Source organism: Plodia interpunctella, chromosome 22 (assembly GCF_027563975.2).
Source record: "Plodia interpunctella isolate USDA-ARS_2022_Savannah chromosome 22, ilPloInte3.2, whole genome shotgun sequence".
NCBI classification, from domain to species: Eukaryota; Metazoa; Arthropoda; class Insecta; order Lepidoptera; family Pyralidae; genus Plodia; species Plodia interpunctella.
In genome coordinates, this window is record NC_071315.1 from 4,499,800 (window position 1) to 4,527,263 (window position 27,464).

The 27,464-nt window shown below is 34.8% G+C and overlaps 1 protein-coding gene across 1 annotated transcript; it reads right to left on the reverse strand.

Annotated features, from left to right (window-relative positions):
- On the reverse strand, positions 1-27,464 carry LOC128679974 (solute carrier family 2, facilitated glucose transporter member 8-like). Its single transcript, XM_053762547.1, has 9 exons — positions 27,175-27,464; positions 17,098-17,213; positions 11,515-11,744; positions 9,313-9,429; positions 8,490-8,696; positions 7,304-7,436; positions 1,392-1,621; positions 859-1,053; positions 1-533 (listed from the first exon to the last, which is right to left on the reverse strand). Exons 2-9 carry the CDS (start codon positions 17,171-17,173, stop codon positions 258-260), a joined length of 1,464 nt encoding a protein of 487 aa, XP_053618522.1. The 5' UTR covers positions 17,174-17,213; positions 27,175-27,464; the 3' UTR covers positions 1-257.

Genomic DNA, 27,464 nt, shown 5'->3' on the forward strand with positions numbered 1-27,464 from the left:
TTTACAGTCCTTAAATATATACTTTGTCTAATTAATACTTATTTAAATAATAAAGTTACTATTTCTTTTGTAAATTCGTCATTTATATCACATACCGGAATGATAAGGCACTTTCATCACTTGTACAATTATCAGACTTTATCACAATATAAATAAGTCATCGTCAGATTCATAACCATGTCAAAATAACCTCATAGGTTAACCGTATAGCTTTTACAATAAATATTGAGCAAAGGCTAAGAGCGACAGGGTTCTATTCATAGTCTACTGACTTCCTTAGCCATTTCTGGATCTCTGCTCTTTTGTTTTTTTCTGCCGTCTTCTAAAAGGGCGTATATTTCTTCTACGGTACGGTTTTTAGTCTCTGGCACCCACATGATGGTGTAAAAGCAGCCGAGGAAGCAGACGATGGAGAAGATGATGAAAACCCAGTGGATTCCCAGGAGTTTGAGCAGTGGATCGTATAGCTTGGTTTGCATGAAGTCACTGAAGGCCGTCGCTGTAGTTATGATTGATGTTGCGATGCCTCGGTACTGGAAAAAAAGAAACAAACTGTGAAAGAAGGACAGACAGACGCACGAGTGATTTTAAAAGGATTCCGTTTTTTCCTTTTGGGATTCGGAACTCTAAAAATCAATGAGTAAATTGGCCATGTTTAGGCCTGGTCCACATGCGGGGGCTTTGTCATCGCGAGTATCTGTTCGTCACACGTCAATGATTATAAGAGTTTCAGAATGCTAGTTTTTTTTAAATATGGTTATCTATACATACTACGCAAGAGAATATGCGAGAGAGACCGAAAAAACAAAGTACCAGGCTTTCAGAAAGAACAAGGAGACTTCAGTCGGTAACACTCACTTGGAAGGTGAACAGCTCAGAAGTGATAACATAAGGTACCGGTTGATACCCAGCTGCATCACTGAATATACAGAGGCACATGGACATGACGGGCAGCCACGCTGGTAGCCATACAGATAGTGACGTCACGTAGAACCAGGCACCCAGAAACAGCATGGAGAGTCCCGTCGCGAACGAAGTGCCGGCCAGTAACCACTGAAAGGTAAAAAGTGCAGGTAATGTAAACTACTTCAAATATTAATGTTTTTAAGAGGAAATTCAATAAGTCCATGTTATAAGTCTGTATATTAACTGCCACAGCTTCTATGACTTTTACACGATAGAAGAGAGATGAACTGGGCCAATTTCAAATCACCCGAAGTCCAAGAGTTACCAGGTTTGCAGAAGAACAAAATAGATGCACCCTTGCTTAGATGATTTTTATTATCTCTTAATTTTTATTGAGTGTGATAATGACAACATTGGTGTCAGATAAAATAAGCCGCTTAATCCTGACATGGCTTTATTATTGTCATGAATTTAATTATACTTACTTTCCTTCCAGTCTTCTCCACGATACAGCTGGCCACTATGGAGCCTAGTAATTGTATGGCGCCGACGACAATAGTCTGTTTATTAGGGCTCAGTCTCAAGTTGATAGACTCCGAGGCTTGCTCGAAGATGGAGCCAGCGTAGCTGAGGACCACCAGGTAGCCGCACGTCTCCTGCGAGAGCATCACGTTGAGGGCGATTCGGAACGCTTGGAATGTTGTCTTGTCTTTTACTGGAAAAAAAGATTAATAGAATCAAGCCATGTTTCACCGCATTTTTTATTTGATTTGTAAAACTGTACGTGATTTATGTTCTTCAAGTGTCTGAAATATATGTATTTCTATTTCGATGAAGAATATTTGTATTACGAGATCATGTGAATCGAGTGTGTCATGCTAACTCAAATGGTCAATCTGGTGGTGGCGTCGTGGGCCGGGTCGTGAGGTACCCTCTATTATGATTGAGCAATGCGATGGCTGACCCATGCCTCAATTCGTGAACGGATGCTGCCAGAGGGTACTGATCAGCTCGTTTTCATAAAAATTTACGTGAAAAAGTGCCTGTGAAGGTTTAATTTCTGAATAAATTATTTTAATTTGAATTTGCATGTTGATAATGTATCCGATGATAAGGAACAAAATTATGAGGTAAATAAAAAGTATATTTCACAAGTTGGCTGGCAATTAACTCGAAGCGGATTCGTCTAGCAGTTATTTATTTGTCAGATTACAATATATTATATCAAAAGTGGTGAAAAAACTTGTAATAGGAATGTCGTTAAAGATGATTTGCGTCATGACCGCGCGCAGTGTAGGAAGAAAATAATTCAGAAATTGCGCTCCTACGTTTAATAGGAAGAAACCGGTCAGATTGGGAAGTAGAAAAAGCAAGTGAAATTGGCTCAGAAAGTATTAAATAAAATGATTGAAAAAAAATAACAATATGAAAGTTCGTTATTTACTTAGATATTTTCTATTAAATAAATAAAAAAATATTACATATATCACGTAAGATTTGTGGGAAATAATAAACAAAATACATTTAGGTAAACATATTTAAACTTGACTTGAAGACTTTTCTTTGTTAATAAATGGTAAATATACGTACGTACTTAAACATTTCTTAAAAACAAACAAAGTTTTCTTTGAGTTTGTTAAAAATGCACGGTTACTAGTTGTTTACCTAGTCATGACCTGATCAACACCTATAGATACAATCATTCACCTATAGATATAAGACCTATATTTGTTAATTGACGTCTTTGGAGAAAAGTTGAAGTTTGTTGCGCCGCTTCTTCTTTTTCGCTTTGGAAGCCGGCAGTAGACTTAGTTTAAGTAATTTTTTGACGTCAATAAGTGATGTATATCATCCTAAATTGAAGAATTTTGAATTTGAATTGACGTGTATTTTACGCCTATTTATGTATCAACGGATTTATTTTTAAACCAAATGTTTATGGTCCATCCATTACCATAGCCAATCCTGTTCTCCCTAAATTTTGGTTAATATTCGCATGCTAACATGCCGACTGAACAGCAGGGGCGTAGCTGTTACGCTGCTAACCTCGTGTCGATTCCACGGGGCTTCTAGAATACAGGGGTGACAATTGTTGCATACGCACAAAACGAATTAGTTAGTTTTTCAAAAATGTGAGAGTCGTAATACTATTCCTCTAAATTATGAAAAATCTAAATTTCTTCCAGCTGCTTTCGTTAATATTTAGGTAAACCTTCACTTCGAGGGACCCCGATAAATTTGTATACAGGGGCCAGTCTAAGACAGCCTACGCCACCGAGTCAATGTATCCGATCCCATAACCATAAACACGCGATTTATGCTCGGAAACCGGTTGGAGTGACTCTAATCGTTGTTATGTTTATGGAAATGAATATTTCCTTTCTGCTCTGGTTTTCAAATGGAAAAAAACAAATTCCTAATCTAAGTACTCTCCTCCATCATATACCTAGTTATGGGCTGTGGTGCCCTAAAGTCCAGTCTGGGCAAAAAATGAAATCTTGAAGATTCAACTGTGTTTACGACCGGCCTGCCCGATATCATAATATTTCTTATCTTTTAAGGCTGTTTTCTTCCCTTGGTCGCCTCCTACCACATTCGATCATGTTGTGTGGTCCTATTCTAGAGCGAATACCCCAATCCCCCATCTGAGTTCTTTTCTGGTTCTTTGCCATAGAGCATCGAAGCCCAGAGTCCCATTTCCTACATTTCATTAATTTCATTTAAAAATTAATATCTTCATCACTTCGCACAGTCTTTAGCCTCCTTCAATTGGTTCCATTGTAATTTTTATTCATGTTCACAACTTATTTTTTTTTTACCTATAGGTATGCAATGCATGGTACATAAAAACAAAAATACAACATTATTATCATTATCATAATATTGTCATATCTGCATACATAATGCCTATTTTTTTCTCTTTTTGATTCTCCAGTGGTGAGATCATCTTGCTAAAGAAAGTAGGTATAATCATTCTCATCGGATCTCCCTTAAGGATAATGTTTATACAATCAAAGGATGTTTTAAGTATGCGAATATTTCTTATTGTGTTCATGTTCATGTCTTGCATTTTGGCGCCAAATTTATAAAGCCCGTAAATTATTTTCTCCTTTAAAATATTCGAACAAGCGAAATTAATTTATTGTGTTGCATTGCAATATTTTTTGGAAATAATTTTATGTGAAGTTAAATAAAGGAAATCTGTCCCGATGATATAAATCGAAAAGTTTCATCATTTTGAAATATGATTTTCTTGAAAAAATTCTAGTGACTCCGTCATTAATTTATAAAGCTAGTGCACCGAAACAGTATCCGAATGTTTCTTGTGTCTTTGTTTTCCTAAGAAATAAAGTTATATCAAGGAAATCATAGATTTAGAAGGGCCCCGCGCGCGGCTTAAGCAATATAGTTTATGTGACAGAGAGTTCCGAGTTGATATCTTGGGATACGAACTATACTATAATTGCACAATGGTGTGGAATATAACGACTATAAATCGATGTATATTTATTTTCAATAGAACATTCGAGAACGATAACTGGTTTTACATCACAGGGGTTACATAATAGGAAAAGAAAAGACATGAGCACAAAACAGCTGGAGTTTTGTAAAGAGTAATATTTCATTGTTTACACAGCTGTATTCGTGAAAAATTTCCGTGAAAAATATTGAAGACAAATTTTTCACTCGCAAAATAAAACTGCGACTGTTATCAAAACGTATTATTTTTAAAAGTAGATTTTTTGGAAGAGGAAACATTGAACACAAATGAAAAAAAACATCAGGCACAGAATGACCGGGGCTGAATGAAATTGGAAACTGTCAAATGTCATTTTGAAATGTCATAGCTTTTTGACAGCAGCACAGACGTCATTACCGCCCGGGGTAAAGACCATGGATTTACTAAGTACTTCGTCTATTTTTGTCTTTGGTAAAGATATACCGCGCGCTAAATCTAAATCTATGAGACATAAGTACATTAAATAAGTTTGGTTTATTTCTTGTTTGTTACTTAAGCACACATCAATAACACAATTAATTTTCTTTTGTCTATCGAAACATTTACGAAGCTGAGAGTAAAACAACATACCAATATAGAAATGAAGTGAATAGATAAAGTTATAGACATTACGTTATTCTATTTTAGCCATTCGGAATGCCAAACCATTAGTATGCACATTGCATTGTAATGCACTGTATTTATGTAAGACTTGGGTAGTTAAATTCCTAACTACGAGAAATGTGCTATAATGTTATCTTTCCGTAAGAAAACCGGACATGTCGTGCTTATATACTACTAGTAGCCCGACCTGGCTTCGCTCGGGTAAAAACATAATACTTAAATTATACACCTAACCTTCTTCAAAAATCACACTATATATTTTAAAAACCCACAACAAAATAAGGTGCATAGTTTTAAAGATATAAGCATACATAAGGATACACAAAAGGAAGCGACTTTGTTTTATAAGTACTATGTATACTGTACAGTGGGTTGCAAAAGCACCGTTAAAAATTTTGAATAAATAAATATACGTATTGAAAAATGAACATATCAGATGACAATGCACACACAGCTGGTCTCGACACTTTATTTTTTGTATTTATCACACACTCAAATAAAAAAGAGGACGTTCGCATTTAGATTTGTTTTTATCTTTTTTAGCCTAAAACTACATCATATTTTATGAATAACTAGCTGTTGCCCGCGGCTTTGCGCGCGTGATTTTTCTACGGAAACCCTTATTCCATTAGCTCTGTGGCTTTCGAGTTTGGCACTGTCGGCTCCATAAAAGATAAAGAAGTAATATTCTCTGTCTTCATAGTCGTATTTCCTCGTGGCGAGGGCCGTGGTCATTACGTGGAATGAAACACACAAACAACAAATTTCTAGGCACTATTAATGGAGTGGTTTGTTTGCCATTGCCTTCTCCATTTCACACGAAAGTTAATAATCAACCCGTGTGCATATTTCCTGACGATGTTTTTTCCTTCATCGGACGGAAGTAGAAATTGTATGAAAACGTACATATACACATATCTGTCTGGCCGGAGATAAATAGGATACACCTGGGTGTCAGCAACTGAAACGGGCTGCACCTAGGTCTGGCCGGAGATAAATAGGATACACCTGGGTGTCAGCAACTGGCTGCATCTAGGTCAGGCCGGTTAAATGTAGGTGTAGTCGCACTTCGGGTTTTAGTTGTAACATATACATACATCTACTAGCTGCGCCCAGGGGCTTCGCTTCCGTGGGAATTTCGGGAAATTTATCCTATGTGTAAATTCAAATTCAAATCATTTATTCAGAAATTAGACTTTCACAGGCACTTTTTCACGTCAATTTTTATATTAAATAGTTGTTTCTCACAAGCTACAAACTACTGGCTATATTCTACCCATATACCAAATTTCTTAACAATTCGTCTAGTAGATTTTGCATGAAAGGGCATGTATACACATATACATCATCACAAACTTTCGCATTTAATATTGGGATAGGATTTGAGCCTTTATTTGCCAATAGATGTTGCCCGGGGCTGCACTTCCGTAGGAATTTTGAGATAATATATAACCTATAGCAATCTTGGATAATGTACCTTTCTAATGGTAAAATAATTTTTGCAATCGGTTCAGTAGTTTCGGAGATTATCAAAAATACAAACTCACAAACGCTTACCTCTTTATAATAATATTATAGATTATCTTGCCATTTCTATTAGGACACCCATATATCTTTAGAACGGATTTCTCAGAAATGCCTATTTTATATGTGTTTCGCGCCTTTTGCATATTCAAATGAATTGTGAATTAATAATAACGGTCATTCTTATTTCACCACTTTCTTAATGAACTTTACAGGCCTCCACTCGCATTTTATAGAAAACCGGTTATGTAGGTAAGTAAGTAAACTTGTATTTTATTTTTACTACATTATAGATTTTATTTATAGCCGTAGGTCATAGACGTATATATATACGTCATATATGATTACAAAATTACTAACTATCTCATAAAATTTACTTTATAGACCATTTTTTACATAAAAAGATTAACAAAATAATTTTTATTGCTATTCTATTATTACTAGGGTTGCATCTAAAATGTTTTTTACAAATATCACATCATCCCGTGGTCGTCTCGTATAGTTAACAGTACATTAACCTACCCAAATTAATTGCAAACTCGCTGCTATTACCGCGCCATAGAGTCCCAGGGTATCTACAGCATGAGGCGTAAATTTATATGGCACTCTTTTGTCCGGACTCTGCCGCCAACGCAGCCGCACCAGCCTTACAGGCTTATAATATTACCTAGTAGGATAGCTGCAATGGAATGTTCACAGAATATTTCTGATAATGATATATTTTAATGGGTACAGATACTGATGACTTACCTATACATGTAAAGCTAGCAGTCTTGGTAGACCTGGCGTATTCTTCCTCTCTCTCTAACTGCTGGACGATCTCCTCTAGCGTCTTGTCGTCGGTTGTGGTGTTCCGGAGCCAGGCTAAGGCTTCTCGTGCTTCCTGGAAAGTAATATTTGGTATCAGGTCCTTGGGCATATTCTGTTTAGATAATTCAATTTAAAAATGTTTTTTGCCATTCATATTGTATATCAGTAATAAATATAAGTTAGGTATTACATATAAGTCGTTAAGGTAGGTATATGTTAAGAAAAAAAAAATTAAAAAATATTGGTCTTTCCGTGACTAATAGAAGACAAGACAGACAATATTTAACTACTAGATGTAATTTTATGCAATTTTCACAGCTGTATATGGAATAGTCTAACTTAAAACCTGGTATAAGTTTCATCGCGATACGTTGCTTAGAATCTGAGATATATTACCTAGCGCACGCACGAAACTAACGCGGGCGAAGCCGCGTCTTTTGATACAAGCAGGTTTTAGATCAAATTATACCAAAAATCACTTTACTATTTAATATTTTATCCTTAAATTGAGGTAAAAAGGACAAATAACAGGTAACATTTTAATATTTTACTATTTAATATTTTATCCTTAAATTGAGGTAAAAAGGACAAATAACAGGTAACATTTTACGTACACTATTCAAACAGGAAACTTTATGTTAAACAATAAAAACTACATGTGTTAAGATAACACATTATGGTCAAGCGGAAATTATAAACATTAAGATTAGGAGAAATGTTACCAAGGCTATATATGAGGGTCATAAGTTTCTGCCCTTTAGATGTAAAAGGATAATAGAATGACATGAATATGATCAATGTTGGAATGGACTGATTTTTTATCTCTTTTCAGCGGTGGTCGTTTCAAAGTGCAGTTCGTAGCATATATTTATATTATCAGGTATTTGGGCGTTTGTAGCTTTTAAATAATCGCTATGTAATTTAAAATTTGAAGTAAAATTTTTGAAATAAATGCTCTGACTTTTTATGATACCATGCTGTCGTCGATCATTTTGACAAACTTTGGCGGATTCGGTAAACATTGCTGGTTTTTCATTGCAGTAAAAAAAGCACTCATCGTCGCCATTGTCTGAGTTCGGCGACAGTGTTTAGCAGTTTTATTACTCGAATTAGTATCACAACGAACCTGATTCTTCCCCTGCTTGACCAGGAACACAGGAGTGTCAGGCATTGCCAGGAAAGCGAGCAGATGTAACACGGGCACCGCGGTGCAGATCCACATCACTACTGGAAACGAGAGGAGGTCACCAGCGAGGTACACCAGTAGGTAGCCGAGGTTCTGGGAGAGGATAAAAAGAGAGCCCAGTGCGCCGCGAACATTGTCTGATGCTATCTGTTGAAAAACAAATGAATATAGTCTACATCTTGCATGGAAGGCTTTCACTTCTCTTTCTTCTTCTAGTCGAGTCGTTATAGTTTTCGACCAGTATGTGGCCACGATAGTTGCTCTATTGCTGGCCTCATTTAGTTCCTCCATAGTGCAGGTCGAGAAGCAGTTGGGACACGATATCAAGGTGAGCCAGAGACTAAAATGTTTTGCAGTCATACAGGCTGTGGTTGGAGAACAATTGGCTCCTTCTATTTAGATTCAACGAAGGAACTAAATTTTTACTTCTGCATACTTCTGTCTGGTTCTAATAAAATAAAAATAAAATCCGAATTCGGTCGGCTAAGATATAAAAGAAAAGTTTGTCGATATGTCGCCTGAGGTGATTGGGTTTTTGATCGTACGTTTTTGGGTTGTGGGTCACGCAATTTTAGTCGCAATAACAAAATTGGTTCCACCAACAGTAATTCAGTTCTAAGCTCTATTTTAAAATTTCATACATGTGAAAATATTTCAAAATATTAAGGGGAATTTAGAACATCTCTGTCAACACGGCTTACCTCCTTCAAATTCATTCAAGGGCCCAGGTTTTCAGGGAGGACAGGGATCTGAACCGACTTACCTCTTTCAAATAAAGCGGAGTGACGATATAGCAGCTGGCACATGCAAAGCCAGCGATTGCACGCGACATGATGAGAGCCCAGGGTCGAAGTGAGAACAGGGTGATGGACCAGCTTATCTGAAAGACAATTGCTTACGTTTTGTCAACAAATATGTGGCTGTTTTTGTAGGAAATGATACTTTGAACATACATGCATATTATTACGCCTGAATTTCACCCTCGTAGGAGACGGAGACTAGGAATTTCCACTTGCCACGACCCTGAGAAATCTCACTCGCTTCGTCCATATTGTCATCACTATTTTCATAGGTTCTCCTGCTATGAGGTTTCTGGCAGTTTATGTGCATAGTATATAATTTATTGATTTAGAAGTGTGTTTATATTCGTTGGTACTAAACACGGAGGTACTAAACTTAGATGAAACCTTCCAGAAAATTATATGAAAAAGAATAAAAGGTGGCCGAACATTTATGAAAACTTCGTCTTTTTCTCACTACTCACAGTTTGTGTTTCTAATACATAAATATTAGAAAGAAAATGTGGCTTCTTGATTAGTACCACTCCATATCCGTGATGTGATAAAAATCTTTAACCCTTGTCAGGCAAAAACAGCATTGCCAAAGAGGGTTAACGTCAGGCAGGCGGTAGTTAAAAATAATATGATTTGTCTGTGGTTTAGCCATGAATGCACCTGAGAATACGCTCAGGTAAAAAATAAATCGATAATGTTTTAAACTATTTTTTAATATCTGTCTTAATAAATATATCTGAGAAATCACAGATTAATTTAATGATCGAGATATTCTCGATACGTACTCCATGTTACGCCATCCAATCAGCTCCACAGACCACGTCAATAAATGTTTTACAATTGGCGTATCATGCACTCAATTAATGTTGCTACAATTATGTATACAATTGATCATAACCGCAGAAATCGGTTGAAACTACTTATATCACATTAACGCGCTTTGTATACTAGCGACACCATCACATTTTCATCGATTCCTTGTATTAAGGAATAATTTAAAAAATATTTCAAATAAAGAATATGTGTGATTTTATAACCGACCGCCTGTCTAATGTCAACCCTCCTTTTGTTGCCTATCATCTGCCTAGGCTGTGTGTCTCTTAGTCGCCTCGTACGACATCCACGGGAGAATATTTTGTGGTCCTATTCTAAGGCGGAACCACACTCCACAATTTCCTCGATTGTATGAAATATTTATATTTACTCAAAAAACAATCGAAGCGTTTTGCATTAAGTATGATGAAACATCATGTACTTAATGCCATTATATTTTGTACAAATTCCTACACATTTGTTTACTTACATTACAATAGCAAATAAAATGCAGTAAATTTTAATATTTGCTCAAACAAATTGTCTATTTTTCCCACCTATTTATAATAGGTAAAAGTCACAGATTTATATACCAATTACTTACAAAAGTTACATATTTTATAGCGGCTATGGCTATATATAAATTTGACGACTGACCTCGGATATGGCTGTTAAACAAAGACATTTCTTTTAATTATCTATGTCAAAGACAGGTTACCATTTCTTCGAAAATTTGAATGAGCATAAAATATATTTTTTTATATATAATTAATTTATTTATTTAAATTGGTTAGTTCAGTTACTATATAACCTTTATCAATTGTTATAAAACCTTAATACTATTGATTGTTAATGGTTTTATTTTTATTATGATTGACTGTATAACAGCGGTGCTGAGTTATATATATTTTTAAATTGAGTAGTTAACCGAATTTATTTTATGATAACTAGGTATCATCATGAATATTTGACGATTTAACGTCGATAGATCGATATAGAAGTATCGGTTTTTCTAGCTCCCAATTTCTTAACACTTAATTAAGATATAGATCTGTACAAATATAATAAACTAGACGCGCCCCGGGGCTTCGCTTTTGTGGGAATTTCGGGATAAAAAATACCATATGTGTTATTCCAGGTTATATTCTACCCGTGTACCAAATTTCATGATAATCGGTTCAGTAGATTTTGCATGAAAGAGTAACATCCTCACAAACTTTAGCATTTATAATATTAATTAAAATAGAATAAGGATTTGTACACATAAATTAAAAAAAAAACTATATTTTGATGAAAATCCTTTCTTGAAAATTTCCAGCTTTTCTTTGACAATTATGCGAATACCCAAAATTGCTTACCAAAAGGATCACCGAAGTCAGCATGGTCACCATCTTCCTCCCGACCCTGTCGACGAGTTTCCCCATAAGGAACCCGCAGAATATTGGCGCGAAGAAAGTCAGCGACGCCATCCATGATATGATCTCGTCAGATATGGGCTCCGGGGCTGGCCCGTCGGGGGACTGCAGGAGCGGGGTCATGGGGGACTGCCATCCGAGCAGCATGCCGAAGTTCAGCACCGGGATGGTCACTGGAACAAATGATAAAATTAGTTTCTTGCTTAAATTATATTTTTGATACAACACAGTTGTCATTATTATACATGTATATATTTTTATCTATATATGTATTTGTTATAAAATATAGTATCGTTGAGTTGGTATCCCATAACACAAGTCTCGAACTTACTTTAGGTCTAGCTCAATCTGTGTGATTTGACCTAATATATTTATTATTTATTTATTATTATACCTACTACATTAATATACAATTACATTGATACACAAGATAATTCTTATTATATACATTGATACACGAGATACATACATACACAACACATACATTGATTTTTTTACTTTGCCTACAATTATTATGTGCGTCCTCTCATAATGTTTTTTGGTCAATATCTCGGATCCTAAGCAACGTATCGCGTTGAAACCTATTTCAGATTTTTAGTTACACCATCTGCTATACAATCATCCAGTAGTTTTTGCGTGTTGCGCGAACAAACATACAGACAGAAAGACAGACAAAAATCAAAATTATTTTGGCTTTTATTAGTCTCATAAATTTATTTTTCTTTAATATCCCCCATGTACAGACATAGCCCACTTACAGTTTTGTTATGTGTTTAGATTATGTATAGATGAAGTGAAGCTATTAATGTCACAATCAATCTATTGTAATAACAATCATGTGGAAAGAATACCAAATTATGTCATTGGATAATCATAGTAGAATACAATGGAGATGTGGAGGACGGTAAATTAAACGGCGTTGATCGTCTTTTGTTGTCAAGTTGAGTTGAGACGTCAGGAAATCACGACCCAATTTATTGCATATTTATGTCTGAACTGGCCCGGTGCCGTATAGATCTAGGTCCCTCTGTCCCATCAGGCACATTGGCCTAGGGCCACACGGTTGCTTGGCGCCCCCTAGTCGATTACCAAACGATGACCGATAGTTCTGGACACTGTTGCGTGTAATTCCGCGTAGGAATTAGACTACTTCTTATATATCATGTATTTCATACAAACAACAAACAACAACAAGTAACATTGCCTGGGCCTGTGGCCTGGGTAGCTGCTTAGGCTACGTGTCTCATAGTCGTCTCGGCATCATATCATAGGCAACAATAGCATTCTCAAAGAGGGTTAACGTCAGGCAAGCAGCCGGTTGTAAAATCACAGCGTAAAATACTCAAAATTTTCAGGTTATTTTTCAGTTAACACCGAGCTTCGCCCAGAATATGCGTAAATAATCGAGTGAGTATCGATAGCTACTTTACTCTCTCTCAAAAATTAGTTTTACCGAATGCAGCATGCATTGCCTAACTATAATAAATTAGATTAAAAATTATACATTATAATCTACAGTAATTAAACTTTATTATGGTCATGAGGGCCTATTATCCTAATGTGCCCAGGGCCTCTGCGAGGTTGCTGATGTTACTATACAATACAAGAATCAAGTCAATCAACCATTTACTTATGTAATATAGGTACATAGTTAGGTACTTGATCTATCAATCGAACACAAGTTATAACATTTGTTGACATGCGATTCACGTACACATTAATTTATATTCCATTCATATCAAACTTTTGGATGGAAATCTTCATGGGGATATTCTATTATTATCTGTGACCTCCAAGTGCCTTTTAGACGATGCTTTCAGAACATTAGATTATGTAATTTTATGATTATATTTACACAGCTTTTCATGGCCCAAATCTACGGAAATATTTGCTTATGTTTAGTATCTGGTCTTAGTATATAATGACTTTGGTCACGTAATCCTAATCCTAAGTAATATTATAAATGCGAAAGTAAATTTGTTACATCTTCACGCTATATCTACTGAAATTCTTGAAATTTAGAATACATATAGTTTGAAGTATATATGTATATATAAGTATGGGACAAATACGCGGGCGAAGCCGCGGGCAAATGCTAGTATAGGTATAATACCGTATGATTTTTTTATACTAGATATAAAAAATCTTTTAAATTTCAACTCCTAGGAGTCTACATACTTCTCTTATCAGCCGTTTAAAGATGTGAAAATACATCATCCTTGACAGTCTATTGTTTCCCACTGCTGGGACTAGCAGCCTTTGTCTTGTGCCTTACGAAATTGTGAATATGTACTTAAATTACTTATGTGACATGACTAAGCGGGATGTTCCCGCGAGTCAAAGCCGAGCGCTATAATAAGGTTGACGACTGTTAGGTACGTAATACGTGGAATAAAACACTTGTATTGTTACGTGCAAATGTTTTGGAAAACCTATATGCTTTTTTGAATCGATATCTTATAAGATACGTATACGTAGGACTAGCTTTTGTCCGCGAATTTATCGGCGTTATTTTCCCTAGTTACAAATATTTTTTTGTATTTCAATTGAAGTGTGCTTTTGTACAAATCACATGTCACACAGCTGTTTGTGGGACTTAACAACTTAATTGCTTACTCTATTTCACAAATTGGCAGCTATACTTATCGAATCATAACGTCACTTCCTGGGTCGATTTGATGTCATTATTCACAAAAAAATGTCATTAGATATGAAAATATTGTCCATGATTTGTCAAGCGTGACATGGAAATGACATGATTACACTACATTATATACATCAGAATTGAAGAATATTAAGCTATTGTTATGGTCCAAAAATAATGTCAACCAACGTACTTAGTCAAGGTTTTTGCAAAGTGAGTTGTAAAGTAAAACGGTTAATTCAAATATTTTATTCATTTATTTATCTTCTACTATTACATAATTTTTACGAGCTTAACCTAATAAAATACTAGTTTCAATTAAGTATATTTTACTTAATATAACTAATTACAAAAAGTGCTATATTTGTGAATTCACCTAGTGAAAAATAAATATTGAATCAGCCACCCAATACTTGCGCTAACGGAGCCTAATTGAGCAAGTTGGTGGGATATATTTATTTATTCATGGCAAATTCTCTCTGATATCATCTGAGCGTGCATTTGTTCACCAGTCTATTATATAATTCACGACATCAACATAGTTCAAGGCGTTTAATCTCCAAAATACTGATTCTGTTCGTTGCCTCGGAAATCCAGAAACGGATCGGACGGAAGCCTGGATCTGACAACCTCATGCTAGGAGCAAGCATATTGCTGTGCTCCCACACATAAGTGACAGGATAAAATTTGGTGACATCTACATCGAGTATATTATTACTAGCTCAATGCTCGCTGATAATCGAAAGCCCTAGGAAAAGCCAAGCATCAAGAAGAAATATGAACGCAGCCATATTCAACCATAAACAAGAAATATTGGAACGCATTAATAGATTTAGAAGGGCCTCGCGCCGGTACCGGATACCTACTTGAGTGCGAAAGCCCTTAACATCGAGGTTTCTTACTTTGAAAACCTTTCAGCGATACCTCTATACTGCGGTGCCTTGTTATATCGAAGCCTTCTTATTGATGGGAACTAGGTACGCCATTTATTGTTTTACAAAGCTTGGTCTGTTATATCTAGTTTAGCCTTAGAGTTTAGCTCGCATTTCCGCCTTAATTTATCAGTTTTATTAGATACTTTAGTAAGGATCGTAATGCGCTAAAGTTATGTTCATTATACCTGGTTGGACCTGTCCAAGCTCGAAGGTATCCCATTGAGGTTGTAATCTCATAACACGGGAGAAGGAAAACCCGTTCTTTGACACTCATGTTGTAAAGATACGTTCACATAGATCCCATAAAGTAAGGTACATTTGTTATGTAAATAAGTTACGTTCACATGTGAAATAAATCGCATAAAATATATGTCGGTTATTCCCGTTTGTTTTAATTAATAACTTATGAAAGAACAATACTGTTTGTCTGTTTGTCTCTTTTTGAAATTACTGTTTGTCTCTTTTTGAAATTAAATGTACATTAGTCATTTAGATGATATCCAATAATCGAAGTATATTACTAATTCTTTGAATGTAATTTTTATAGATAAGTTATTTTGTTTGTAAGTTAACAAAACTTGATTGTGACCGTGAGAATATTTTTTCGTTGCTTGGAGTGGTTTTCCATTGCCTTCTCCATTTCACACACGAGTTAATAATCAACCACCGGAAGCAGGTCACCACCTGCTTCATATATACCATATATACCAATCTGACGCATGTATAGTAGTTTTCACAGACCACCGTCTATGAAACTCATGCCACAAACTCATGTGGTATGAGTAGGATCCACAGGGTATATGGCAATTAAGATATAATAACAGTGCACTGCATATGCGAACGAAGCCTTCCACGGAGACCGGTCTAGATACATATGTATGTTTGTAAACCTGCGTCTAACAGTTACCATAACCGTCCAGTCACTTCCTACTCCACTGGTATTGTAACTCCTGATAGTTCAGCTTTGAAGAGACTAGGTGCATTGTATTACAAAGAAGATTAGTGGTTAAGACCATCCGTCTGTGATCGAAAGGTCCCAGGTTCGAATCCTACTCGTGCCTTATGAGTTTGTATATCAAACAGACTCCTAAACCACCACTTGCATACGGTGAAGGAAAATATCACGAGGAAACCAGCACACTCGTTGACGTTCATTTATATTATATAATCTGTGGCATTATGATAAGAGATCGAGTTAGTAGCAGGAGGGTCATCTCGATTATAGATAACTAAATACTTTCATATTCTGAGTAAACCTGTTGAGTCACTACGGGAAATTGTCAAAAATCTTGTACTGATTCTATTTATTGTCGTATGTAAAAGATTTAAAAAAATAGAACTGCCTCGAGAAGACTGTCTAACAACGGATGATTGCAGAATTATTTTACCATCATTGCTTTGTGAAAAATCATATTTATTTCTTTATGTATTCAACCACTTAACATTGGTTATGGTGCTAAAAATGTCGTAAAACTAACTGGCTTGCATTGTAACATTGTTTGCGGTTACGGTTATTATAACATTAAAATTCTATTCTGCTTATTTATTTCCTCTCCATAATGAATTTCACGCGTATAATTTTTTTATTGATTTTTGTATGATGAACATATACGAAATCTAAATAAATGTAATTCAGCTACAGGCTGCAAAAGGTATACAAATTGTTATGACGTCCTGGTACTTTGTGAGAAATATCTTAAGCCATCAGAGCCACGAAGAAAGCTGACGATGCCTCCATATCGTTGAGCTTGTGGCCAGCATCGTAAAGGCGACCGATAATCCTAATGATTCATGATAGCCTGGTACTATCTAACAAAAATATGAATGAAGGCCATCAAGAAATCCCGTCAAGCTTGGGAGCAATCAGCTCCCATTAATATGGTAACAGTGTGACATGATAGTCTTAATGATTCTTGATAGCCTGATACTATAAGATAAATGTCTCACCCATGAGGGCCATAAAGAATTGGTTGAGGATGCCTCCATCGTTGAGCTTGGCGATCCATTGCGTGGGGAGCAGCATCGTGATGATGACAGTCCTAGTGACTCATGATGCCCTGGTACTGTAAAGAAAATAAGGATAAGTTAATACTTATCAGGTGATATGTTTTTGTATAGTTTTTTACTGAATCCATCTAGGAAGTCACAAAGGAAATGTTAATTAAACAAGAGACAACATTGTTTGTAAACGTTGAATTACTTTTTTTGTTACTTAGCTACCGGCTTAAAAAATGATTCAGGAAAAATTTCTAACAAAAATATGGGGAATTAATTATGTCGAAGACTAGGCTATAGCTTGAACCGTTTTCTATGGAAAAAAAAAACAATTTATTAAATTATGTAAACTTGTAGAAATTTTTCACATTGTTAAATTAAATGATTTTGACATTTAAAAATAAATCCAAATCTCAATTATATAAAAGAAAAAACATGTGTCATTACGCAATTGCGTAATTGATATTGATAAATGGTAATGGAGACGTCATCTCAACTTATAAAGGGCAAGTTATATCAAGTAATTAATTTGACATGAAAATACTTCGTGTTTGATCTATTATATTGTTTATATTATCTTCAATCAAGCTGTCAAGATTAAATCGCTATTAGTCTGTGGTAAAATATAGCATTCAGAAATAATCTTCTAACATAAAATCGTAAACGAAATTGTGCATGCATTTTCTTAGCTTAGGAAGTAAAAAAGTGTGACCTGCTTACCATCATCTCTTAACGCGATCCACTTTACGACCTAAACTGAACTGCATTGCAAATTCGTACCATAGACTTACTTTTTTGTATGAATGCGATTCATTTTAAGTTCCTAAATTGAACTGAGTTGCATTGGTTTGAACCACCTGATTGTAATTCTGTATTCTGACAAATAAATGATTGATTTGATTTTTTATTTGGAATCATTCTGTAAAAGTAGATGGTAAGCCTGCTGGACTCGCGCAACGAAATTATCTTTTCAGAATTGTAATTTATAATTAACCATCTAATGAAGGTTGAATATAAGTTTTTTTTTACAGAAATGTCATTTTTGACCCAAACTTTTATTCAACTTACAATGTAATTATGTATGTCCCTGTGTACCATGCCTATTCGAATTCCAATTCAATCGATTGAGCTGAAATGTTAAACACACACGTTTAGTTTGGATGACAATGCATTATTATGATAAGCATCACCTGATGGTGTACCCTAAAACGGCTCCAGGCGTGGGAACTTCTCAATGTTTTACTGCAAGGACACGATTTTTTTGTCACACATTAAATAAGAGCTGTCTTACAACAATAAAATTTTGTGTCCATAATTACATTTTAGTGAAAAAAATTGTGAAATAGTACGTAAAAAAGCATATATAAATTATAAAAATACCTATTACTTTACGAATATATGGTTCTTGCGGTAATTCATAGTAATATCACATTAGCTGAGTAAAATGGTGCAATTCACGTGTCATAGTCTCATCTCGGCGATTGAAGGAGATATTTCCTACTGTTTACGTAAGAAAAAGGAATAAAACACCAGGCAGAAATACCAGCCCATGAGCTAAATAATCGTTGTTAATAATATCTTTATGTTATATAATAGATAATAGAAGTCGTGTCTGTTTGTTTGAAGGCAATAAACTCAAAAACTACCGGACGGATTTTTTATTTATCTCACCAATAGATCCTACTGGGGAAGGTTTTGGCGTATATTGTTAGGGTTTTGCCGAATAATAAATAAATATAAATAAATATATTAGGACAAATCACACAGATTGAGCTAGCCCCAAAGTAAGTTCGAGACTTGTGTTATGGGATACTAACTCAACGATACTATATTTTATAAATAGATACATATATAAATAGACATCCAAGACCCGGGCCAATCAGAAAAAGATCATTTTCCATCATGACCCGACCGGGGATCGAACCCGGGACCTCTCGGTTCAGTGGCAAGAACTTTACCACTGCGCCACCGAGGTCGTCAACGGGACGCTAGTTAATAATAATATGAGCATTTGGCTCATATTATTATTAACTAGCGTCCCGTTGTTCGCTTGTCAGCTTGTCAGCTTCGTGTTTTCGCAAAAATTCCAACTGATGATAAGATTTTAAGTTCAAATGGAGCGGACTGACGAAATAGAGACATTCTATAAGGTTTCCACATCGGACGAGAACCTAAAAGAGTCCTTTATTTTTACGTTTCATCTGGTGTAACGTTAAGTCGTGCTCTGCTCTGCCTATGTAGTCAATGCCATAGAATGGTCAACATAAACTATGATTATAACTAAACGACCTTCTGACTAATACTTCCAACTTCCGAACCATTTATCTAAGTATATTAATAAGTTACGGCTAAAGTGCGGCTACATCTAGTTTTATCCGGCTAGACCTAGGTGAAGCTTGCACCTAGGTTCTGCTTACTTTCGGCTAGGTAAATAGATAGATGAACTCTTTATTGCACCATTTACTAAGAAGTCATAAGTTACAACAAGGTATTCAAACATAAGTGAGCGCAAAGTCGGACTTATTACAAATGTAGTTTCTTTCAGCCAACCTTTGAGACCAAGTTGGACCACGGTTTAAATTCAAACTCAATCGTAAGCATGTCATGTTATAGTTCACTAGCTGAGTGCCCCGGGGCTTCGCTGTCGTGGGAATTTCGGGATAACATACATAGTGTTATTCCAGGTTATATTCTACCCGTGTTTCCAAATTTCATATAACAATCAGTCCAGTAGATTTTGCCTGAAATAGTAACAAACATACATACACATCCTCACAAACTTTCGCATTTTTAATACTAGTAGGATGTCTGAGCGAAATGTACATTTAAAACAATAACAGAGATGGTTTTAAATGTACATTACAGACATAAACCGTTGTAGCTATTATGATTTCGACTAGGGGCAGTCAGCCTCAGATGGTAACTAATACGTAGTTGTACCATCGTGTTATACGAATATACTAAGGAACATTTGACGCGCAACGTGTTGCTCTATCTCACTCATTACCATTGATTCGAGCGAAATTGCGCATCTTCGATCTCACTAATTTTAATTGCAATGAAAAGGAAAGATCGATATGTTGCGCGTCAAATGTTTCCTAATGTTTTCGTGGCTTTATCATCCCGGCTAGACCTAGGTGCAGCCGGTCACGCATGAAAGGTCAATGGTGTTAAGCATGTAATTTGTAAAGACAATCCTAAATCAGAATAAGCAGAGGAATATCCCGTTGGATTCGACCCCGCGACCCCTAAGTCGTTAAATTTGATGTACAAATAGTTTTACGGTAAGTATTATAAGGAAATTTAGTACCTACTTTATAACACTTATAAATAAATTATTGCTTGCATTCTCATCTGTTAGCGAAATAAAATGTGCCTGTTTCTCTTCCCGCGCAGATTGTAAAAGTTAAGGGAAAGGGCTATGTCTGGCTATGCCGCTCCCGCCTGGTCCTGGCAGAAGGGACAAACACAAGAACTTGATGTTGTCGAGGATGATATACATGATAAAAAGTACGACAGCGGGCCTTGGGCTCGACGCCAAACGGCTGAAGAAGAAACTGAGAAAACGTTCTGATGAGAGAGAAAGACTGTATTTGTATAACATAAGGTCATGATCATTTCTTACTAAATATATAAATAGGTTGATTGAATACGATACAGTGAATGACTGCGTTCCTTGGCCTTCAGATAACTTCAGATTTTATCAGGAACGGTGAAATCTGGTTGATACTGGACTTAATTTTAATTGATCATAGTGTAGTTGATCTTCTGTGTCACACGTGCTGCGTTTATAATATAGATAAAATAGTGATACCGGGGCTGGTTGATATTTTAAATATATATTTTTTTAATTTTTGTAAAAAGAATTACAAATTTGTGGTTGCTAAACATATTTATTTTGCTTTTAAATTGTCCTATTTGGAGTTCTATTTTTGAAATGACCCACCGAACGGAGTATCTACTAATTCAATGCCCACCGAAAAATAGAAAAATATGATCAAAAGATTGTTAGGTCGCATGCGTAGACTATTTAAATCTATAGATTTTTATGGATGAATGATATTCGACTCAAAAGTGTGACAAAAAATCTCACACTGAATAAATTGTTTGTTGCTAAGATAAGGCGAAATTAAAAGTATATTAAATGAAACATCCAAATATACACACTAATGTTATACATATGGTTCGTATGATTTAAATCTGAGACCTTTGGATCACAGAAAAGCATTTTAACCAGCGGGCCATTATCGTTTCTAAGTATCGTGAAGCTATATCGTGTAAGTATATGCCAAATAAAGTAACGCCAAGTAAAATAATAAAGTAAGTAATGTAGGTGCAGGCACACCAAATTACGGGTAATAAGTATGAACGCGGCAGTCCTTGACATGGCTAACCTAAGGCAGATGCCTTTGACACAATAACTTGAGAGTAGAAACGAGTAGAAAAATGTGTAAACACGTCTTTGTTAATTGTAATCTATGTAAACTGAAATGTAAATAGTTATTGCTTCATAAATTCCTTTCGTTACCTTCTCTATTTGAAATAAATAAAATTTTCGTTTCATAAAATTAATTGGTGGAATACGAAATAAATATAGGCGAAGCCCCGGGCAAAAGCTAGTTTTAGTATAAACTTTAATGTACCAGAAGTATGAAGCCTCATGTATTTCAGGAGAGCAATAAAAAGACTTAGTTTTTCGACATTAATTTACAATTTTTATGGTGTGGGCCGATTTTAATGGTGTTTAGAGAAATGTTTCTTAGATTTTCTGTTCTTTCAATTATTACGATATTAGATCAATGAAGGGCACCTTGCCTATAAATATTTTGAATTTATAAGTATTTATGACTTATTATTAATTAGTAATTATTTATAAGAGAAATTTAAAAATTAAAAAAGAGAAGTGAGTTTTAACTTTGGTATGGTAAATACTTAGTGACTTTGAAATATTAATTGGATCTGAACAAATATTTTAGTTCAATGAAGTAATTTATGGCGTGCCTCCATAGCGTAGTGGCCACCACGCCTGCGCGTTCGTTAGCCTGATGTCCCAGTTCAATTCTCAGTGCGGACAAATATTTGTACTTGTGATCACAAATATGTCTGCGGTTCTGAGCGTGTTGAGCCCTTTTTTATGTTTGTGTCCATCCATCGGACCCGCGGTACAAGCTTATATCTTACTGTGGGCCGTTGAGTATTGTTGATTTATGTACTATTTATAATACGTTTCGTAGGAAATAGAAAAATAGAAATCAGTAATCGCGATCAAATTTTTCTTGGAAAGCAATATCGCGTCGCGAGTGAAAGGAGTTCCGTATTAGATTTGAAGTAAACAAACTTACCTAAACTCAAACACAAACTCAAAAATAATCGAAAAAATACTCGTAATTATTGCGTTAACTGAGCCGTTACAAAGTTTAGGTGGTACATACGAGATATATAGTTCATTTAATTCTTGTTAAATTAAAGACAAAATTAAATCTTTTCTAAGTGTAAAATTGCGCATTAATACATTAATCATTATCATTCGATTACAAAATGTTACTAAATATAATATATTGGTCAACGCTCAAATGTTATCACTAGAAATAAATTAGTTCGTAACTATATTTACGACATTGCAATCTTATGAAAAACTACGGAACATGTAGTACTGGTCAAACCGCAACAACCGTGGCGTGTGGTTCCGCCCTAGAATAGGACCACTTCATGTCCTCTGGTGTGTGTGTGTGACTTATAGTCTAGGCAGCTGTTAGACAACAATATCATTCCCAAGGAGTGTTGGTGTCGGTTGTAAAATCACAGCCGAATCTTAAGGTTATTATTTTTACGCTTACCAACGTCACAGCCCGGAAAGCAACCGGGAACATGGGATGAGAGAAAGAAAAACAGTCTCTAAGCAGCGGTAATAGCGATGAAATTGCAATGAATTTGGGGTAGCTTCTTGTATGTACTTTGAACAGTCGGCGTACGACTGTACAAAGTGAAATCAAATGAAAAACCCAAGTCTGTAAGGTATCCTATCCCTACATAATTAAAATGCGAAATACATTTTTTGTTTGTTTGTTATGCTCTATCTACTCAACCAATCTTCTAGAAATTTTGCATACCTACATATAGTTTGAAGCACGGAGAAGAACATAGAGTCCCTAGAACCCTCTCCCGCTCACGCGGGCGAATCCGCGGGCCAGAGCTAGTCAGCTAGCCATATGGGTCATTGGCATTTGTATTAGGTTTTTATACTGTACATATGTTATTAGGTACCTGATTTAAAATTATTTATAAATATTATAATATAAAAGCTTCTACGATCTAATACGATAGTTAAAAACATTTGTACAATACGAATATGTAGGTAAATTTAACAAATATAGATATTAAGCAAGATTTAAGTATCAAATTAAATTAGTATATATAAAATTAATACGTTGTGAAAATACAGTAAATTTACTATTTTGTGAGGAACGAATATTGTTAAATTCCAGGATTCCCTTTAATTAGAAGTAATTAACACTAGAACGTAAATTCTCATTCCTCAATGAGAAGTTCGAAGTATTTATTTATCATTGTCGTGGGAAAAATGTTAATGACTGTCCGTAACGTCAGATGTTTCCACATCAACAACGCCATTTGCTATAAAATATTTTCTATTAATATCTACAATAATAGTTACAAATAACATAGATTTAAGGTTCTATTCCATACAGGTGTTTAGTTCAATATCTGTTTTATAACATAATGTGACGTTTTTAAACAAGTTTTTGCAAAAAATGTCATTTTCGCCACACGTCACAAGCTTTTATTATCGTCAGAGATATTTTGGTATAATTACTAATGCCTGACAAAAACCCATGTCCGGGATGTAAACCGTTGAGGAGTTCCCTCGTTGGGAGCCGATCCTGGGTGCGCCATCAGGTCGCATGTTTATCATAATAATGCATTGTCATGGAAACTGAAGCGACGTGGGAAATTTTAACTCTGAAATAATAATTAGGTTTAATTTTTTCCACAGCTGCGTTATCTTGATCGCGACTTCGCTCGCGTGAATATCTTTGTTAAAGCGAACAGACAGACATGATTTTCATACAAACTTTCACTTCCCATTATATATTCCCATTATATGCCTATTTTTCAACGGAGGTGTTTAACTACATGCATACCATAATTTCATCAAAATCGGTCCATTGATTCACTCGTGAAAGCAGAAAATACAGACAAACAGACTTTCGCATTTACAATATTAGTATGGAATAAGTACTACATTTAGATCAATCTGAAATAGATCCTTTTTTTTTCTCTGTCGATCGATTTCTCTCTGATTTGTTTTCTCGATTTTGACCTGACAGAATAAGTAAATATTTTTTTATAGGCAAGGAAAAAAACGCCATAGGTACTATGCATTCGACTTTGATTCACCACGGCCGGCCTTCTAAACGTAACCATACAAAAGAATAAAAAAATATTTGGTTGGGCGTACGTGATATGTTTTTAAATCACCATTTCCGATTGCGGTATTACTATTTATCTTTCCTCGCTTCATAGTGAAAAAAAAAAAAGTTTTTTTTTTTTTAATTTAATATCCGCGTTCTTATCGCAACTAATGATAGGTAAACATTATGTAAACACACGAGATGATGATTCATAAGAAAATAAGTAATACAATTTGTTTATGGTTTAATTAATTGTTGTAAATACGGTTTCTATAACACTTATTATTTAAGAAATAATTATTTGCATCTCGTATTTTCTACAACAGACAGACAATTAACAAAACTTTGGATATATCTGGGGACGATATAAGGAAAAAAAAAACAAAAATGGGTCCCATAAAGGAGATTATTATTTTTTTCATCAATCCTTACGTGTACGAATTGGAATATTATATGTAATATCTAAAGTCACGAATTTAAATTAATATATACTTTAAAAATGAAATATATATATATACTTACTACTTATAATATAGTACTATTGTATATATATTTTATTGATGCTTTAAGTAGACGAACTAAATACTTTTAAAAAACTGCATAATTGTTTACCTATTATTACTATAGTTAATTACATTTTACGATTCATTAGGGTTAATCCTGATGACCATAGATACAAAATTATGCTAATGAGTTAGTGAGTCATTCAACAAAAAAAAAACTTACGATGCATCTTGTTCGCGAACCGGTTGACATGCACAGATTATAGCGCTTATAGTTGCAATTGCAACAAGAAAATGAAGCTTTCTTTCGGCGCTTTCTTTGTCGTTTTGAAATGCTAGTAGTTTGTAGCTTGTTTGCTTGCTGCTGCCTACGTACCAACGGTGCTGTTGACTGAAACAGCACTTTTCCGTACATCAAAAATCAATGCAAACTCGCCGCTATTACCGCGCCATAAAGGTTCATGCACAGGAACTTGATGTATTGTTGACTGTACCAAAATATTTGTGTAGAAATGTTTTGCTAGAAAGATAAATGACGAAACAAATGTCTAGCCATCTCTCTTCCGCTGGAAGAAGTGGCAAACCCATAGATAAAAATAATGAGGGGAGATGTTGTATCTTACGAGTTTAGTACGAGTACCGATGTCTCCACATTTGCAACTGCACAAAACCAAATGATAAATCTCAACAAGTACAGGGTTAGGTACGCAAAGTGATCGATAAATAAAATATCGATGCATCGATGAAATTTTATTATTGTTCAGTGAAATGCACATAATTTATTAAAAACATATTTCTTTTATCTATGGGCAAACCACTGAAATTCTCGATAAACTTCTTCAAGGCAAATCTAACTAGTGCTGGCTTGATAAGGAGGATATGCGTGCCAATGGTGTGACAGCTAATGATGCCGAAGTCCGTGCAAAATGGAGATGAATTAGTAGGAAAGCCACATAAACACAAAGTACCGACGCTTAATGGATGAGGAAGAAACCAGTTCAGATAGAAGAAAGATATTTAGATGAAATTGAAATATCGTGTTTGTTTTTCCACATAAATAAGACTAGCTGCGCCCAGGGGCTTCATTCTCGTGGGAATTTCGGGATGAATGTATACATTTATCGTATGTGAAATTGTAGGCATGAAAGAGTAACAAATATACACACATATCCTCACAAACTTAAAAAAAAGAAAAAAATAAGCACTATAATTTTTTTTTAACAAGTTTCATCATTTTATTATATACACGTGTGGTCAAATAGTGAATTACCAAATTTTTTCAAAAAATAAAATAAAAATAAAAAGTAAATTTGCAATTGAATTTTGTATTAAAGCCTAAAAATATTTAATTGATTAATTTACCGTTCATTAAAGTTTATTTAGGAACCGCGCAGTGGTAAAAAAATCACTCGTCACGCTCATTATCATATAATGTAATTAGATAAGTATTAATATTTTTTTATTTATATATATATATTATTTTATATTTTATTTTTTTATTTATATATTAAATATTATATATATACTGTACGTAGGAGATATTATAGAAAAATTGTTAGTGTCGTAAACACTGTTCTATTTCAAAAGAAGTATATTATAAATATAATATAACATTACTACCCAGCATTTGCCCGCGGCTTCGCACGCATTTGTCGTACGTCCGCTCATAACTCAACGATTGTCAATATATTGGGTTCTAAGTAACGTATCACGTATTGCTTAATACCAGATTTTAAGTTAGACCACCCGCTATACAAAAAACTGTATTAAATCCAATTCAATAGTTTTTGAGTGATGATGACAGACAAATAAAAATTCAGAAAATAAATATTTTGGCTTCTATTAGTTCCATAAAGATTCCCCATAATTATTTTACATTAATATCCCATATGTACAGACATAGCATGCTTACCGTTTTATTATATGTATAGATTTAAGTAATTGTATATATTTTATTTCTTTTTGGGTTTACTAGGTTAGATAGGTAAATTTTAGAAAATACATTTTTCAGTCGAATTAAATCCATTGCACAATTGTTTAATCATGCCTATAATTTTTCAGTGAAATTTCTACATAAAAAATAAATAAATACTTACATAATACTCAATACACTTGCATAATGTTTAGACCATTGTAACAAATACGTACTTATGTCTTGTATCGATCTAATTAAAATACTTTCACTTTCAAAATAAAAATCACTTCACTATAATTAATAACACTTAATTTTTTGACCACAGCCCTAATTTATCAATATTAAAAAATATTATGACAGTTGTCAAGCATGGAACAGTTCGTAATTCGAATTGAAAAATTAAGCGCGATATCTATGCTCTGCTCGATTCAAACGACGTGCTTTGCGCTTCAAGTCAGGCCATTCACTAAC